The 16,285-nt window shown below is 37.6% G+C and overlaps 2 protein-coding genes across 2 annotated transcripts; one reads left to right on the forward strand and one right to left on the reverse strand.

The window, feature by feature from the left end:
• Positions 1-9,376: 9,376 nt before the first annotated feature.
• LOC110898266 (WAT1-related protein At2g37460) lies at positions 9,377-12,497 on the forward strand. Its single transcript, XM_022145029.2, has 7 exons — positions 9,377-9,652; positions 9,772-9,834; positions 9,919-10,035; positions 11,081-11,321; positions 11,616-11,777; positions 11,905-12,056; positions 12,131-12,497. The coding sequence occupies exons 1-7, from the start codon at positions 9,447-9,449 to the stop codon at positions 12,345-12,347; spliced, it is 1,158 nt and encodes a 385-aa protein (XP_022000721.1). The 5' UTR covers positions 9,377-9,446; the 3' UTR covers positions 12,348-12,497.
• A 2,575-nt stretch (positions 12,498-15,072) lies between these two features.
• On the reverse strand, positions 15,073-16,029 carry LOC110901088 (sulfated surface glycoprotein 185-like). The gene is made up of 4 exons (XM_022147940.1): positions 15,991-16,029; positions 15,669-15,757; positions 15,563-15,617; positions 15,073-15,492 (listed from the first exon to the last, which is right to left on the reverse strand). The coding sequence occupies exons 1-4, from the start codon at positions 16,027-16,029 to the stop codon at positions 15,073-15,075; spliced, it is 603 nt and encodes a 200-aa protein (XP_022003632.1).
• Positions 16,030-16,285: the final 256 nt, after the last annotated feature.

The following is a 16,285-nucleotide window of genomic DNA, read 5'->3' on the forward strand; positions in this document are numbered from 1 at the left end:
GAAAAGGATAGTAAGAATCTATTTATGGACGAAATCCAAGAGTGGATGGCGACTATTAAATGCAACAGATATGACAAGCCATCACAAATGAAGTTAACGGGAGAGGTGCATGGGATTCCGGTAGAAATGTCGTTCGATATGCTGAAGAAATTGGGTAAATATGACAGTTTTTCGGCTCGTGACTACATGATTCCTGACCTTGATAACCTTTTGATTAAGCCGGAGAACCCGCGTTGGAATGACATGTTGGCGGCGTCATTCTTGCCCGGTACATATAGTGGAATCTTTTACCGGAAGAATCTAAAAATTGAAGCAAAGTTGTTATTAGCCATTTGCATTCTAAATGTCATACCGCGAAGGGGGGATAAGGAGCAGGTGAGGTACCCGGAAGTACCCGTTCTCTATTCGCTACTCAATGGGTCTCCGCGTTTTCCAATCCGCTATTTGATCATGAACCACCTCTGGATTTGTCGGAATAAGTTGGGGAGAGATATTGTCCTGTATTGCCGAATCATCATGGGATTGATGAAGCAGCAAAAGGCAATTACGTCGGAGGATAGGGGTCATCCGAAAAGGCATCAGCCTTTTACTTTACAGAAGTTGGGTATCGGTTGGACCTACACCCAATCGGAGGGGTGTCATAAACTTAAGTCGGAGGGTCAACGATGGCGAGCACTAAAGGTTGATGCGAGAGCTCTTTTACCGGGAGAGGCGGACGAACCGGAAAGTGATATGGAACAGCCAAGTGGTGATAAAGATTATGAGGATGAACCTCATGGTGGTGCAAATGTGAATGTGGGCCAAGGGGGCCCAGGTGGAGGTTATGGTGGTGCTTTTTACGATTACACGGAGCGTTCCTATGAGCCGAATTGGGCTTATGAGGGCACTATGCAAGAGGTTATCGAGAACCAACGTCCTCCGGCACCTATTTTTGAATCCTGGTCGGGGTCGGAGCGCACGTTATTTGATCAACAAACATAGATGAGTGCAAGCATGGAGCGGTCTTTGAAGCACAACTTTGATCGTCAAGAGGCGTGGAATCGTACACACGCTTACTCCCACGAGCTCGAGATGAACAACCGATACCATGATGACCAAGTAAGAAGAATGCATGCAGATTGGCACGCCGGGCGGCCGGTGGTTGTGGATCCACAACATGTGGATTATGCATCTCTACCACCTTACGATGGTAGTGTATCGCATCTGACCCCGCCGCTCCATCATTCACAGTGGATCGACCCACGCCAACAAGAAGGAGCTTCACAACAAGGTGGGAGTAGCAGCGGAGCATTCGCTTTTGGAGAGTGGAATGACATGATGTCTTCCATTTTTGGGCCTCTGCAGCCACGCTATTACTAGTCAGGTCGTGTTCCTTCCTTGTATATTTTGTGAATATTTGTTTGGTTTATTATGTTTATGGTCGGGTGGTTGGGTGGTGTTGAATTGTGATGTTTTGTATTGGGTTGGTGCTAGTTGGTGGTGTTATGTCGTTAAAAGAAGAAAAACATAAAAAATATAAAATGAAAAATACCAAAAAGAAGTTTGGGGTTTGAGTGTTGAGCTTTCTTGTGATGTTGAAAAGGTTAAGCGGTCAAAGCCTCTCAAAACCATACATTTGGGTCAATGTATCCCAAGTGTGGGGATGAGGGGAATTTTTTGATATTTTTGAAAAAAAAAATTTAAATCAAGCGAAATAATGTGAGAACTTGAACACCATGAATTAGCCCCAAATGATGCACCGGCAACCCTTAATACCCCTTTATTCTTGGTGAGAGTTGAAGCCACACACGTAAATAAATAATACTTATCTTTGATGAGAGTGGCAACGGGTGGGGGTGCATTAGAACTTGTGCCTTGATACGGTTTGAGTCCTTAGTTGAATATGAATGCGAAAAGGATAAGGGCATCTAGGTAGCCTCGTCATTGGTGTGAGCGAGTGTGGGATTTGGGGGGTTGGACCTCATAAGTCATATATATAAGCATGGTAGTGAGAGGGGTGGGGGTTTGGACATTTAGTTGCCCAATTTTGTGCCTAAAAGCCTATCATTTGTTACCCCTAGCTAGTTACCTAAAAATTTACCCAAATTTGACCCGGTCTCATAGTATTAGTGGTTGTTTAGTAGCATGTAATTTAATTTGTTTGCTATGTCTATGAAAAAAAAAAAGAAAAAAAATGAAAAATTTGATGTTGAGTTGTCTTGTATATAGTAGTTAAGCTTGTTAGTTGTTTGTTTTATCATGTACTAAAAGACCGAGTTAAATTTTCGCTACTTCATATATATTCCATTTCCTACCCGTACACCTAGCCACGTTACAACCTTTAAAGTCCCTTTGATTTGCATTCATGTTTAGCACTCGTTAGGAGAAGGATCGATTTAGGTACAAGCCTATAGTTGTGCAACCGCCCGTTAGCCTTTGTGTGTCTAGCTCATAATTGCTAGTGCTTACTTGTTGCCGAGAGGAGAGACATAGCGAGGGGTGCGTTATTTTGGGTGTTAAAAAGGGGTTAGTAAAAGGATTGCATTTTTGCGCTTGATTTATGTTGGTCACTTGTGTTAAAAACGTTTTGATGAGTTGCTTGGGACAAGCAATGATTAAGTGTGGGGACGTGACGGGTGGTCCTTGGGACAACCCTTAATGATATTAAAAGACGAATTTATCCTTCACTTAATCGTGTAATTATCTTGAATTAGATAACTACAGTTGCATATGTTTCAAGTACAGTGCGGGAGCTAAAAGGGATAAAATGCTGCTTTGGATGGTTTGGAATGGAACGGGGCTTGCATGGAAGGAAAGAAGGAAAGAAACATGAAGATCAGGGTTCCACCGTAACTTACGGTGGTACCGTAATTTACGGTGGACCCTGAATGAGCCCAATTTTCCACCGTAACTCAGTAGAGATGCACCGTAACAACTTTTGGTCCACCGTAAGTTACGGTGACACCGTAATTTACGGTGGAGGTGACGGACAAATTTGTAACTGCCCATTAAAACAGTTTTTAGTGGTGTCTTTTCACATTATCTCATCATGGGACGTTTCTCTGAGGTTCTAGGGCGATTTTGCTTGATTGTGCTTGGTTCTAAACAATTTCTAATCATTTGGTTTGTATTTTGGATTCGTATGAACTTGGATATTGAAGTTATGATGATTCACCAAGTCATGTTCGGCTAAACTTTCGGTGATCATCTTAGGTGAAGGTTTCTCTTGAACTCTTGTGTGTTTATTTCTGAATTTCTAGAATGATAACATTGTGTTTGCTTTGATTATCATGGTGTATGAGTAATTGATTGTAGTTTGTTAATTGGTATTGCAATTCTAGTCTAATTCGTACGTTCTTGGTGCCATTGGCAATCGAGATATCACGGGAAGGGTTAGGGTTGGATATTGATCGATTGATCATCGGGAAACAACCTCGCAATCATATAATCCGGGTACTTTGTTCCCTTTTATCACAACAATTGTTTATACACGAGTTATGTCTATGTAACTCTTTCTAGTTGGAATTTTGCACAAGTGTTTGAAGAAACTGAATCCTAAGATGGTCATTCTTCCTTAATCTGTTATAAACAACCAATTTTGATTTGCCAATAGTTAGTAATTTAGTTCTTAAAAGCAAACAAACCAAACTCTTGATTTTTATTTTTGCAATTAGGTTAATTTTAGTTAAAGTGCAAAGCTATAACATCAACACATTTTCCACATACTCCTTGAGTTCGATACCCATTTACCACTATCTATAGTTGTTATTTGGATTAAATTTGCGTGTACCTACGACAGCACGTCACTCGTTCAGCATCGGTGCCCACTTCAAACAATTCTTCAATATTTCCCATGCCCAACGTGTTGCAACAGCCCGCCATGTTTTAACGAGTATTCTTCAAAAATCGTTTAAAAACAAAATCATCACTAATACCTTTTGGCCGATGGACGTAGTCGTAGTTATAATAGCCAACAAAGCATCCTATTTTCCCATTCATGTCTCTGAACTTTAAAGTAACGGAATGGAATAGTCTATATGACTCTCGTTGCATCAACAAATGAAAACACTCCATAACGCGGTTCCAAAAACTCTCCCGAGTGTGCGTAACCTACATTTGTTGGCAAAAATAAATATTAATTAGAAATTACTAAGTTACAATAATTGTGTATATAGTGAAAAAGTACAAACCTTTCTTTGGATCCTCATAAAATATTATACCAAGCGCATGCCAACGCCTCAGCCTCAATCGGGGTTCAATGTATGCTTTGTGCCTTGTCGGTCGTTTCTTTTGTGCCTGCATTTTTCCCTTTTTTTCTTTGATGTTTGCGGTATGGTTTTGGGGATAATTTCCTATACATCTTCTTAGGTTAAAGGAAGGACGTCATGTACGACCTCTTGAGATTGTTGTGATTGTTTACGTTGTTGCATTTGCATTTGTTGTAGTTGTTGCATTTGTTGTGGTTTTTGGAACGCGTTTGGAGTTTGATTATATCCCACAAAGGTATATTATGTGGACCACATAAGGATCCATAGTGGATACGCATCCGGGTGATGTAAATGATGGTTGGTTCAAGGTGTTCGGGTGGTTTGGATCCATGGTTAAACTTGTATCGAGAGGAAGTAGAAGTTTAAGTAGTATGGAGAGAAATGGTAGAAAGAATGATGTAAAAAATAAAGGGTATTTTTTATAGGTGTTATAAAAATTAGGTTAAAGTTATTAATTACTAATTAATCCGATTCTTGAACTGTCAAAGCCCTCAAAAGGTCAAAAACTGGCTCGAGGGAGACGAGGGCATTTTTACGCTGATGTGTTGCAACCAAATCTTAATTTCATATGTATTTTTGTATAATTTTGGTAGTTTTGAGTTGTTTATGTTCAACTATAGCTTATACTTAGTTAATATGGTGTTTTGTAGGTGGAAGTGTGCAAATTGAACTTAAACGGACAAGAATGGAACTAAAATGCGATGAAGACGGATCAAGAAAACTAGCTTTATGAAGAAAGTGGCCGTAGGCGTGTCGCGATCTGGTGTATGGGTGTCTTCCGCGACTCGCCTATGCTTGATGAAGTTCCAAATTATTACAAAAATGCCACTGTGTGGCTAGGTGACCTTTTAAACACTCGCGTATTGCGAGGCAGAAGGGGGTCCTCTCACGACGCGCGAAAGGACGATTCGATGAGATTTATGACTCTAAGCTATATATAAACAGCATGCAACCCAGTTCGACATTAGCTACTGTTTTACGAATCTAAAGCTGCACAAGGACGATTTTTGGAGAGTTAAAAGGAGAAAGGAAGCTTGGATTGGAAGATATTAGCTTAAAGTTCATAGTTTTTGGGTTTGATAAAACTAAACACGTTAGACATGTTTAGTATTTTGAATCACTTTGAACTAGCTTGTGCTTTGCCTTTGAACATGAGTACACTTAGTTACCTAGGCTATGGATAATTGTTGAACTTATTTATGGTTTTTGGTTTGGATAACTTGAATTTTGGCTTTATGTTATGGTAAAGAGTGTTTTGATCATAGTTCTGTGCATGTGTGGTTGATATCTAAATGTTTTAACATGTTCCACCTTATTCTTGTTAAAAATTGATTGTGTATTAATTAAATATAGGGTTTGATGATTTCGTAGACTTTGTGTTTTCGATTATATCTCATGGTTGCTAGATGTAGTAAACCCTTGGAACAAGTAACTAAACTATTCGGTAATTAAATATTATACCATCTTTCAGTCCAAGAGGAGATTAGATGTCGGGTTGTCTTTGTCATTAGACAATTTAGGAGTTAGTAGCACGAGAGTGAATTACCCTTAGTTATCCTATGATTCTTAGCATCACGTGTTAGAACCTTGTGAGAACTACTACCCCATACATCCCTTACACTCATGGGTATACTGTTTCTAGTGGGACCGAGAGGATATCCATATTTAGGGTACCTTACCATTCGTTTAGAGAGACCGAGAGATGATCAGAACACAAAACACAAACTTGTGAGTTTACACAATTCCATAGATTGCAGATTTCGTCAAGTTTGGAGAGTGATCCGCCATCCAGTTTAGGTCTAGATAGTGCATCTTAAGATCCCGATAGCCAAAACATAGTTATCTAATTCCGTGAACTGTGAATGAGTTAACATGAATGTTGCCTAGGTAGATACTTTCTCATCATCTAATTTCACCTATATGGTGCTTGTTTGCTTTGTTTCGTGTTTGCATTCTTATTTGCTTTAGTAGTTAATAGAAAACTTGAAAACATCCAATAAACATTACTAGACTAGGACTCGATAGGGGTTCAGTATCGAGAGTCGCGCCATTGTGTTCTAGGATTGATCTCGGTCTTACCGGCTTGACTACATACCGACCGATACACTTGCGATTGTGAGTAATTAATAAGTCTGGCCATTTTATTTGGTGTTTTAATAAATATAAACAATATTTTACACATAAGTCGCTCACACCAAAAAGGGGTTGGGGCGCGGTCTTTCCGGAAGTCCCGTCCGACGTGGACCCTCCCTGGACATTCTTCCTGACTCCACCCCTTATAGCCTCACGAATAATATATTTTAAATTAACCAACACTCTTTTGCCTATCTATACATACACCAACATATCTTTTATTTTGGTAACCACAAAATTATTATACAAAACGAGACTTTTTCGTCATACTAGATAATTATGTTTGGTACAAAGCATGATTTCTACTTATTTAAAATAGAGTAAAGTGCAATTTGTCACCTTGTGGTTTACCCCACATTGCACCTTGAAACCCAATCTTCCATTTTTTGTTGTATTGCATCCTGTGGTGGAACTTTCATTGCAATCTGACACCCAACTGTTAACGCATGTTTAAAAACCATATGAAAAGATAATCATACCCTTTTATCATTGCACTATGCCACCTAGTGGTTTTATAGCTATAACACTTTAAAACTCCCTCCAAAATCTAAATGTGTCATCCACTATAAACCGATCAAACCATATTTGCAGAGGTTGAATTTATTGAGTTAAAGAAATTAAACAAATCTCACAATGATTGATGTTAATCAGTCAAACAAATCAAACTATCTCACAAGGGTTTGACTTTATTAAGACAAACCTAATCAAAGAATTTGTAGAAATCAAACCAAACTTAAGCTTTAATTTTAATTAGTCAAAGCTAATGAACCAAAAATGTGACTTTAATCAATGCTATGACTTTAATCACCTAATGAACCAAGACTGTGATCCTAATAAATCAAGACTGTGAATTTAATCACTAAATGCTTTAACTTAAATCAAGACTATGACTAAATGCTTTAATCAAGCTGTGACCAAATTCTTAGATTGTAATCAAACCAAGACTGTGAATCTAAAAAACAAACAATGAACACAAGACTGTGAACAAATAATGATTATAGACATATGCAATGTGAACCTAATGAAACTTGTATTGTGATCCTACACTCTACATTGTCATCAATGATCCTGCACCATTATTAAACCTGCACTAAACGATGATCAAACTTGCAATGTGACCAAACCTACACTGTGAACCTAATGAAACATGCACTGTGATCTTGCACCCTGCACTGTCATCAATGATCCTACACCATTATCAACCTTGCATTAAACCATGATCAAACCTGCACTATGATTAAACCTGCACTAAACCAATTGCCTAATGGAATCTATGATCAAACCAACTACCTAATGACCATGTGATCAAACTGTGAGCAAACCTATGATCAAACTGTGATCAAACCGACTACCTAATGATCAAACCTACACTAAATCATCACACCTGCAATCTGTGACCAACTGTCTAATGCACAAACAATGCCAAATGCAATTTGTGACCAAACTTGGACTAGATCATTAAATCCTCTTTGACCTGTGATCAACCTGTGCCGAATGCCTAATGCAATTTGTGACTAAATCATCAAATCCTCTCTGACCTAGGCTAGATGCAATGCACCTGCAATCCTGTTCATCATCAAACCATGATCAAATGGACATGTTCAAACAAATAGACTTATTCATCGTCAAACCATGATCAAATGGACCTGTTCAAACTGTCAATAAACAAATGGACCAAATTGGACTACATCTGTGACCATAATCAAACTGTGATCAAACAAATGGACTTGTTCATCAACAAACTGTAATCAATGGACCTGTTCATCATCAACCTATGATCACTGGACCTGTTCATCTCAGAATTCTACATATTAAACCATGATCAAACCACCATCACACAAACCATGATCAATAATTACACATATCAATTCCATAATTATAAATATCAACAAGTCAAGTTAATTCCATCGTTATACATATCAAAAAGTCAAGTTAAGTTCGTATCAAAATAACCATTTTATAATTACACATACTTGAACCATTAGTACTAAGTTAATAATTAGGCATAATCAAAAGAACCAAACTAGTATTATACTAATCTTGGTGATGGCGGTGGTGATGGCGGACCTGCGAAGGGGATGATGGCATTGTTGGGGTGTTGACGGTGGTGATGGCAGAAACAACACAACAGCATTGAACGCAAAGTTGTTCAACCATCTTAGAACCAATGTCACCCGCACCACGATGTGGTGGTCGTGGTCCCTGTGACCCTCACTCTAGCTACATTTTGAATTGAGCAAGTACCTTCAAGTGAAAATCACATAAACAAGAACATTCAAGTGAAAATCAAGAAGGAAATCATACCATGAATCGAATCACTTTCAACCTCAACTGAGAACTCCATGATCGGCGGTGATGTTGCTGATTTCCAACAACTCTGTGTGTGGTAGAAGGAGATGGTTTGGTAAAGTAAGGGTGTCAGAGTGTGAGAATGTGAAGATAAGGGAGGTATTCAAGTGTAACTTGTAAGCTTAAGATGTCAAAATGACAATTACACCCCTGATACTAACAGTCAACGTTTGACCAATTATGGGTGTCAAAGTGCGTTGAAAGTTCCACCACGGGGTGCCATACAACAAAAAGTGGAAAATAGTGTTTTAAGGTGAAATTTTAAATAAACCACAAGATGACAGATTACACTTTACTCTTTAAAATATTTGAAAACTCGGTAATTTATAATGTATACTACCTCTAGTTTCATTATATCTTAGCAAGCAATTCGACACAAACCCAAAGCACACTATTCCAATCATGAATGTTGAAATAAACATCACTCACCTCGGAGCAATAACTTGTACTAATAATTGTCATTTTCGATTACTTTAGCCATTATCTTGAACCTAAAATATTCCAAAGAAAAGAACATTATAAATTTCATCAAACCAATCAAAAAAAGTGGTTGGATGATAAAGTGGCCATACACTGTTTGTTTCAAAAAGCTTGTGTTGACTGGTGCACAAGTGTTGTATATAAGCACAAGAAGCAAGCGATTTGTAGACAACCAGTACAAGTGTGTTGAAGCAAAAACTTTAGCTTTCAAACACACATTCATAATAATCCATCAAGATGTCTAAATTTAAGGCTTGCATGAGTGAATTCTTTAAAAATGGGAAGCCATTTTTTGCTGTTATTTTCATACAATTTGGGTTTGCAGGAATGGACATACTTTCAAAGGCAGCTTTGAATGAAGGTATCAGCAATTATGTGTTTGTTGTTTATCGCCATGCAGTTGCCACCATTGTTATGGCTCCTTTTGCCTTAATTTTTGACAGGTATATATCCACTTATTATTATTTTTTTATATTTTTGTATGATTTTGTGTTATGTTAGATATAAGTTACTACTTTAGAATAAGTATATTTTGAACATGTTAAGCTTTTTTTTAAACCAGGAAAATAAGGCCAAAGATGACGCGCTCGGTTTTCATCAAGATTATTTTTCTCGGGCTACTCGAGTAAGTTTTGCAATTGAAAACGAAAACGATGTTAACTAGAAGTATAATTCGATGTTTGAGTGACAAGTTTATGTATGTTGGCAGGCCGGTTATCGATCAGAACCTTTTCTTTATGGGGATGAAAGCCACAACAGCCACATTTACAGCTGCAATGGTCAATATACTTCCTGCTATAACTTTTGTTATGGCATGCATTCTAAGGTGAATAGTGATATCATGCATTGCATGCATGAATGAATTTGTTTTACTTTCAACCCAATCCTATTGTGACATTTCATCTCCCTCCCGCACTGGTTCACGAGATCAAGGGGCTTGCAACAGTGTTCCTATGGAGCACGTTGCTAGTTCATCTTCTTCCACCAACTCCCATCAAAACACTGTTTGGGGGGGGGGTGTTTCCAACGAATGGCGAGAACCCGAGGACGCACCGTCCACCCTTACATATTTATTACCTAATTTTTGAAACCAATATGAAAACCACAAAAAGTAACCGAGTTTCCTCAGTACTCACCAACCAAGTTATATAATATTACTGGTTGTGACCACTGAAAGAAAAAAACGATTTTAAAATAAGTTTATATTATATTGTTTTACTTTGGTTTGTAGCATATGCTTAGTTTATATTATATTATTTTACTTTGATTTGGATCATATGCTTTTTAAAATCTGTTATTAAAATCGTAAACATTTACCCAATAAAAAATTTAGGCAAAAGAGAACATGCCAATTAAAGAGGCGAGTTGCAATATGTCTTAATTAAGGGCAGGCGGGGTGGTTAAAATTTTCCCAATAAACTTTGTTCATGCGTGGAACTTTCCATTTTTCCATCGCCACCAACATGTTTAATGCGTGAAGCAATTTTTGCGTGATAAAATCAACGCGTGATGGAGGAAAGGATATGATGGAGTGTGAGGGTTTATTGTTGGGTGTTATGAGTGATAGAATAATGATTGATAACATGGCAGAACTTGATTGGATGTTGTGAGTGATGAGTGATCACCACCCCCTCCCCTCTTATTATTTTTAACGCACACAATCTTGTAAATCGTTTGGTTATTATTATTGTAATAACTTTGTTACTGTAATCATAATAACTAAAACAAATTAATTATCCCAAAAGAAACCATAGACATTCCAACACAAACATGTTACCAACCTACTCAACTAGCCACCTCCAGTTTTATTACAGATGATGACCGGATATGCGCATAAGTCGATAAAGTTTCTGAATTAATATTTTTTTCAGGCTTGAGAAGCTAAATCTAAAGGGCATACGCAGCCAGGCAAAGGTAGTTGGGACAATTACAACGGTTGCAGGAGCTATGGTGATGACACTGATGAAAGGCCCAATTATAGAGCTGTTTTGGACAAAAGGAAGAACTTATCATGAGGTTGGAAACCAAGGAGTAGATTTCCGTCATTCTATAAAGGGTGCTACTATGATCGCGGTTGGATGCTTCAGTTGGTCAGGTTTCATGGTTTTACAGGTGAGTAGATTTCAGGTTTTAAAAGTCATCTGAATCCAGTTTTTAAATGCATACAACCTCCAAAATTGAATGAGAGTCACACGATCAAACCGGCATAAAAAAACCTATGTTAATTATTTGTACAAAGTTTTAAATATGAAAGAAAAGTGGTCAACACAACCCGACATGTTTTGACCAGTACTAAAAATGAACCATTTCAACCCGTCCCATTTTGACCACTTACTTAACACGCGTGACAAGCCCGTATGGTGAGTACTAATGGCTAGATTACTAACTTGTCCCATGTACCTATAGGCAATCACACTTAAGTCATATCCTGCTGAGTTGTCTCTAACCGTTTGGATATGCTTGATGGGAACAATTGAGGGAGCATTAGTGGCATTAATAATGGAGAGGGGAAACACCGCAGTTTGGGCTCTAAAGTGGAATACATCACTAGTAGCAGTTCTATACACGGTAAGTAAGAGCGACCCAAAGTCCATTTCTAGTGCATACAACCTCCTAAAAATGTATCTGTAGGTCAACTCAACCCATCCTGACCCAGCTCGTTTCTAAAGTTGATGGTTATGTGTTGTTTATGCAGGGTATAGTATGTTCGGGTCTAGCATTTTACATTTCAGGAATAGTAATGAAAACTAGAGGCCCCGTGTTTGTGACTGCATTTAGCCCATTGAGTATGATCATTGTAGCTGTGATGGGATCAATTATTCTAGCTGAACAAATGTACCTTGGAAGGTATTTCTTTTTCAGCCCATTTTGGATAATTAATCATTAAATGATTAACTGACATAATATGATAATCTTGATAGGGTTATGGGAGCCATTGTGATAGTCGCAGGGCTTTATCTTGTCGTATGGGGTAAAAGCAAGGATCAAGATGAAGTTGTTAAGTCTCTTTCGGCTGATGAAGAATTACCACAAATACAGGATAAAGAATTCAAAGAAAACCGTAATGATAAGATCATCACCATCAAAACATCAGATGGAGTTTCTGATCATCACAATCCGATTAATGGTTTAGCCTAGCGATTTTGTAACGTTTGTTCCAAATATTACCGCGCTTCTAATAAGTGTGTTTTAATTTTGTTTATGAATTAAAGGAACTCTAAGATGTTCTATTAATCACATTGTCTGTATGTGTTCTGTTTATAAACAAACATCTTGTTTGTTAGGTCATAGTAAATGTTTTTCTTTTACATTCATTTCAAGTATTTTATGAACTTTCATTAACTAATGTTTATGTTTTTACCTCAAATAAATTAATCAATAAAAAAGTTCAAACAGAATTTAAATTTTTTAATTGGCATTGACTGGTGTCAACTGAAAATAACATTTGTTTCTCAAGGACAAGAGCAAACTTGATGAACATGCACTTGTGGCCAAAGCCTACGATGCCAAATTGTTGCATCGCAATAGTCAGTCCACATTATGAAGAACATGTAACCAAGTGTGCAATAACAAGTTCAAACACACTAAACTTAGACACATACATGTAATCAGTTAATAAGTTTTGAGGTGATCACCACTAGTTTGGTACCATCAAATAAAAACTTACCACGCGTTTTTACAATTAGATTAAAAAAAACCCTTGATTGAAAGTACAATTCAAAAGGGATGAAACACAATACACGATGAAACCTTGTCTTAACGTTTGGTATTTCACCAGGTCTTAAAGATCAAGTGATAATACATCATTTGAACATGTCTCGAGTTATGTTATATTCATAAGAATGCTATGGGGTTAGCAAAACATGGAACAGTAATGGTAAATGAACACTCTTAATAATATATATCCACATGAATGTATAGGTATGTAATGGAACAGTCTTAATAATATCCACATGAATGTATAGGTGATGTTGCTACCTTTGAGTAAAAGGGTATAAATTTAAAGCAATCTTATCAACCAAGATATAGGCACATCAACAGAAACGGGTCATCTTACAATAAACTAAATGAATCAGACGAAGGAAATGAAATGTTTCCACCTAAACATATAAAGAAAGATAATGTAGTTAGACTCCAGAGCATTCATTAAATGTAACCTAATTTTGCCCTTACAAGTATTAAAAACTTACACTACTCTTATGAAGAACAAACATGATACTACCAATACCACTAGGTCATGGATCACTAATAAAGATTAAAGGTGAAATTTGCATAACACCCAAGGGATTTAGGAATTCAATTAGGCCATGGTTAGTCTTTCTTTTCGGAAATCAAATGTATTTTGAACAACAGGTTGTTGTTGAAAATATTCAAAATAAACAAAACATTAAGTCAATTTTAAGTTGAGTTTTAGGAAGTGTTAGATAACAATTTTGGAAGAGGTTAAAATATTTTCGAATCACACAGTTAGATCATGGTTCACATGCAGTGTCGTCAATTAGAATTAGAAAACAATGAATTAGTGTTATTAACCGTTATATATATGGCATTTAGCAACGCTAGAAAATGAGTTCCTTTGCTACAAAATGTTGCGACAAATTTCCCTCGGTTCAATATTCGCAACAATTTGGCAACGACATTACGACAAATTTCCCTCAATTCAATATTCGAAAAAGTTTTGCTATGACATTACGACAAAAAATAAAAACAAAAAACCTTAAAATTTCCCACAATTTTCCGACCTGTTCACAATTTTGGTGGTATCTAAATTTGCAACAAAAAACCGTTGTCACAAAATAAGTTATTTTCTAGTAGTTAAGTATATTTATCAATCTTCTTAATTTTTATTTTCACCCCTTATACTATATATAATATATGACTTTAACCCATTTAATTTTTTACTAATTTGATTTTCTCTAATAACATGTGTTTATAAGCTTTTATTTCAAAAATTTACCAACTTGTGAAGAGTAACCGTAATATTTTTATTTTTTAAAATAAAATCATTTTAATCCCTTATACTATATAATATACGCCTTTAACTTATTTATTTTTTTTGCTAGAATTGATTTTTCTCTGAATTATATAATATACGCCTTTAACTTATTTATTTTTTTGCTAAAATTGATTTTTCTCTGATAAGTATGTTCGTTCGAGTCTTAATTTTTTTTTGTTTTATCGTAAGCTATATATCGAGTGTCGGTACCGTACCAGCAGCATGATGAACGAAATTGAACCGACATTCGTTTTTATGTTTTTTATCGATGTTAAACACAACTTTGTTTTTTAAGTTACGTCATACAACTTTTGTGTAATGGAACCATTGTAAATAAAAAAAACATTTTGAATGTGCTCGGTGGTGACTATGGTTCCTGGATGGATCACCTCGTGAGAAGTCTCTACTAGGAATGAGCAAATGGAACCAAATACTGGTACCGACTTTCCCGAACCAAAATATTTTCGGTACCTACTTTTGGGTTTTCGGTACCGGTTTTTACCTTCAAATATCGGTACCCATTTTTGGTGATTTTCGACACTGGTACCGGTTGATACCAAGCTTATCCCTAGTCTCTATCCAGGCAACCAAAAACAAATCCATAAACTCCTAACTCAAGTTGGGTGTTATGACTCTTAGGTGGTGTTTGTTTTTTCTGTGGGAAAAGGTCTGCAGTCTGCGGACCACATCTGCAGGCATCTGCAGGAGAAGAGGTGGACCAAATGTCTGCAGTCTGCAAGGAGAAGAGGGTTTGGTTTTTTTATATTTAAAAACCTGTTCTCATATTTTATAAACACAAACAACACACAGACAACCCAGCACCATAACCTCTCTCTCTCATCTCTCTCTCCCTGCCTCCCTCTACCACTACAACCACCGTCCACCTCCACCACCACAATCAACCACCACCACTTCAGCCACCACCCACCGGAGAAGAAGGGGAGCCGGAGAAGAAGGGGAGCCGGCAAAGAAGGGGAGCCGGAGAAGAAGGGGAGCCGGAGGTGGAGGTCGACGACGAGGTAGAGCCGGTGGGGGAGGTGGTGGCAGATGAGGTTGGAGATCGAGCAGGAGGAGGGGCTGCGGCTGAGGTGTAAGTCGACGAGGAGGAGGAGCCGGTGGGGGAGGTGGTGGCGCCGGAGGTGAAGGTGGTGGGGGAGGTGGTGGCGCCGGAGGTGAAGGTGGTGGCGCCGGAGGTGAGGTGAATGGTTGAGGTTCTGTGTTTTGAGGAGGAGATGTTTTGAGAAGGAGATAAGTCTTCAGAAGAGGTTTGAAGACCTCAAGACAAGTCTGCCCCAAACAGAGGTAGGGAAGAGGTTTGAAGACCTAACCTCTTCTAAAAAACAAACAAGCTGCAGACCCTTATGTCTGCGCGTGGTCTGCACGGCGCAGACATAAGAGGTTCTGAAGTACTTCTAGCAAAAAACAAACAAAACCTTATTCTCTCCTTTATCCCCAACTCTCACCTCAGCATCACATTACCATCTATTTCATCATTCCCCTCCATCCCCAAACATATGTTATAGCTTCCCTTCCTCTCCTTTTTTTTATTTTCCTAAATAATTAATATATTTTAAATTTTGTTAAACAATTGTTACATAAGTTAAAATTTTGATTAATATTAAAAAAGTACATATTATATAAATAAACTAAATAATTTATAAAAAACTAAAAACCTCATAATTTGCAATCTTATCCTTAATCTTCAACGCCACATCCTCTTGGCGAAAGTTTGTCGATCTTGGTAACTATAATTTTGAACTCTTCTAGATCTATCACTTCTTTTGCCTGCTCGACCGTTTCTTTCTCCAACCGAAGCATCTCCATAGTCGTGGCAATCACACGATATGGGTCATAGTCGACAGTCTGACTAAATCAGCGCACCTCTTGCCGATTAAGGAAACTTATAACTCTGACAAGCTGGCTAAGCTATATGTTAACAACATCGTGTCTCTTCATGGAGTATCGTTATCTATAATATCAGATAGAGATACTAGATACACTTCTCATTTTTAAAAAAGTTTCTAGCAAGCGTTAGGTACGCGCTTTAACTTTAGTACGACCTACCATCCCCAGACTAATG

The sequence above is a fragment of the Helianthus annuus genome, chromosome 13 (assembly GCF_002127325.2).
Source record: "Helianthus annuus cultivar XRQ/B chromosome 13, HanXRQr2.0-SUNRISE, whole genome shotgun sequence".
NCBI lineage: Eukaryota > Viridiplantae > Streptophyta > Magnoliopsida > Asterales > Asteraceae > Helianthus > Helianthus annuus.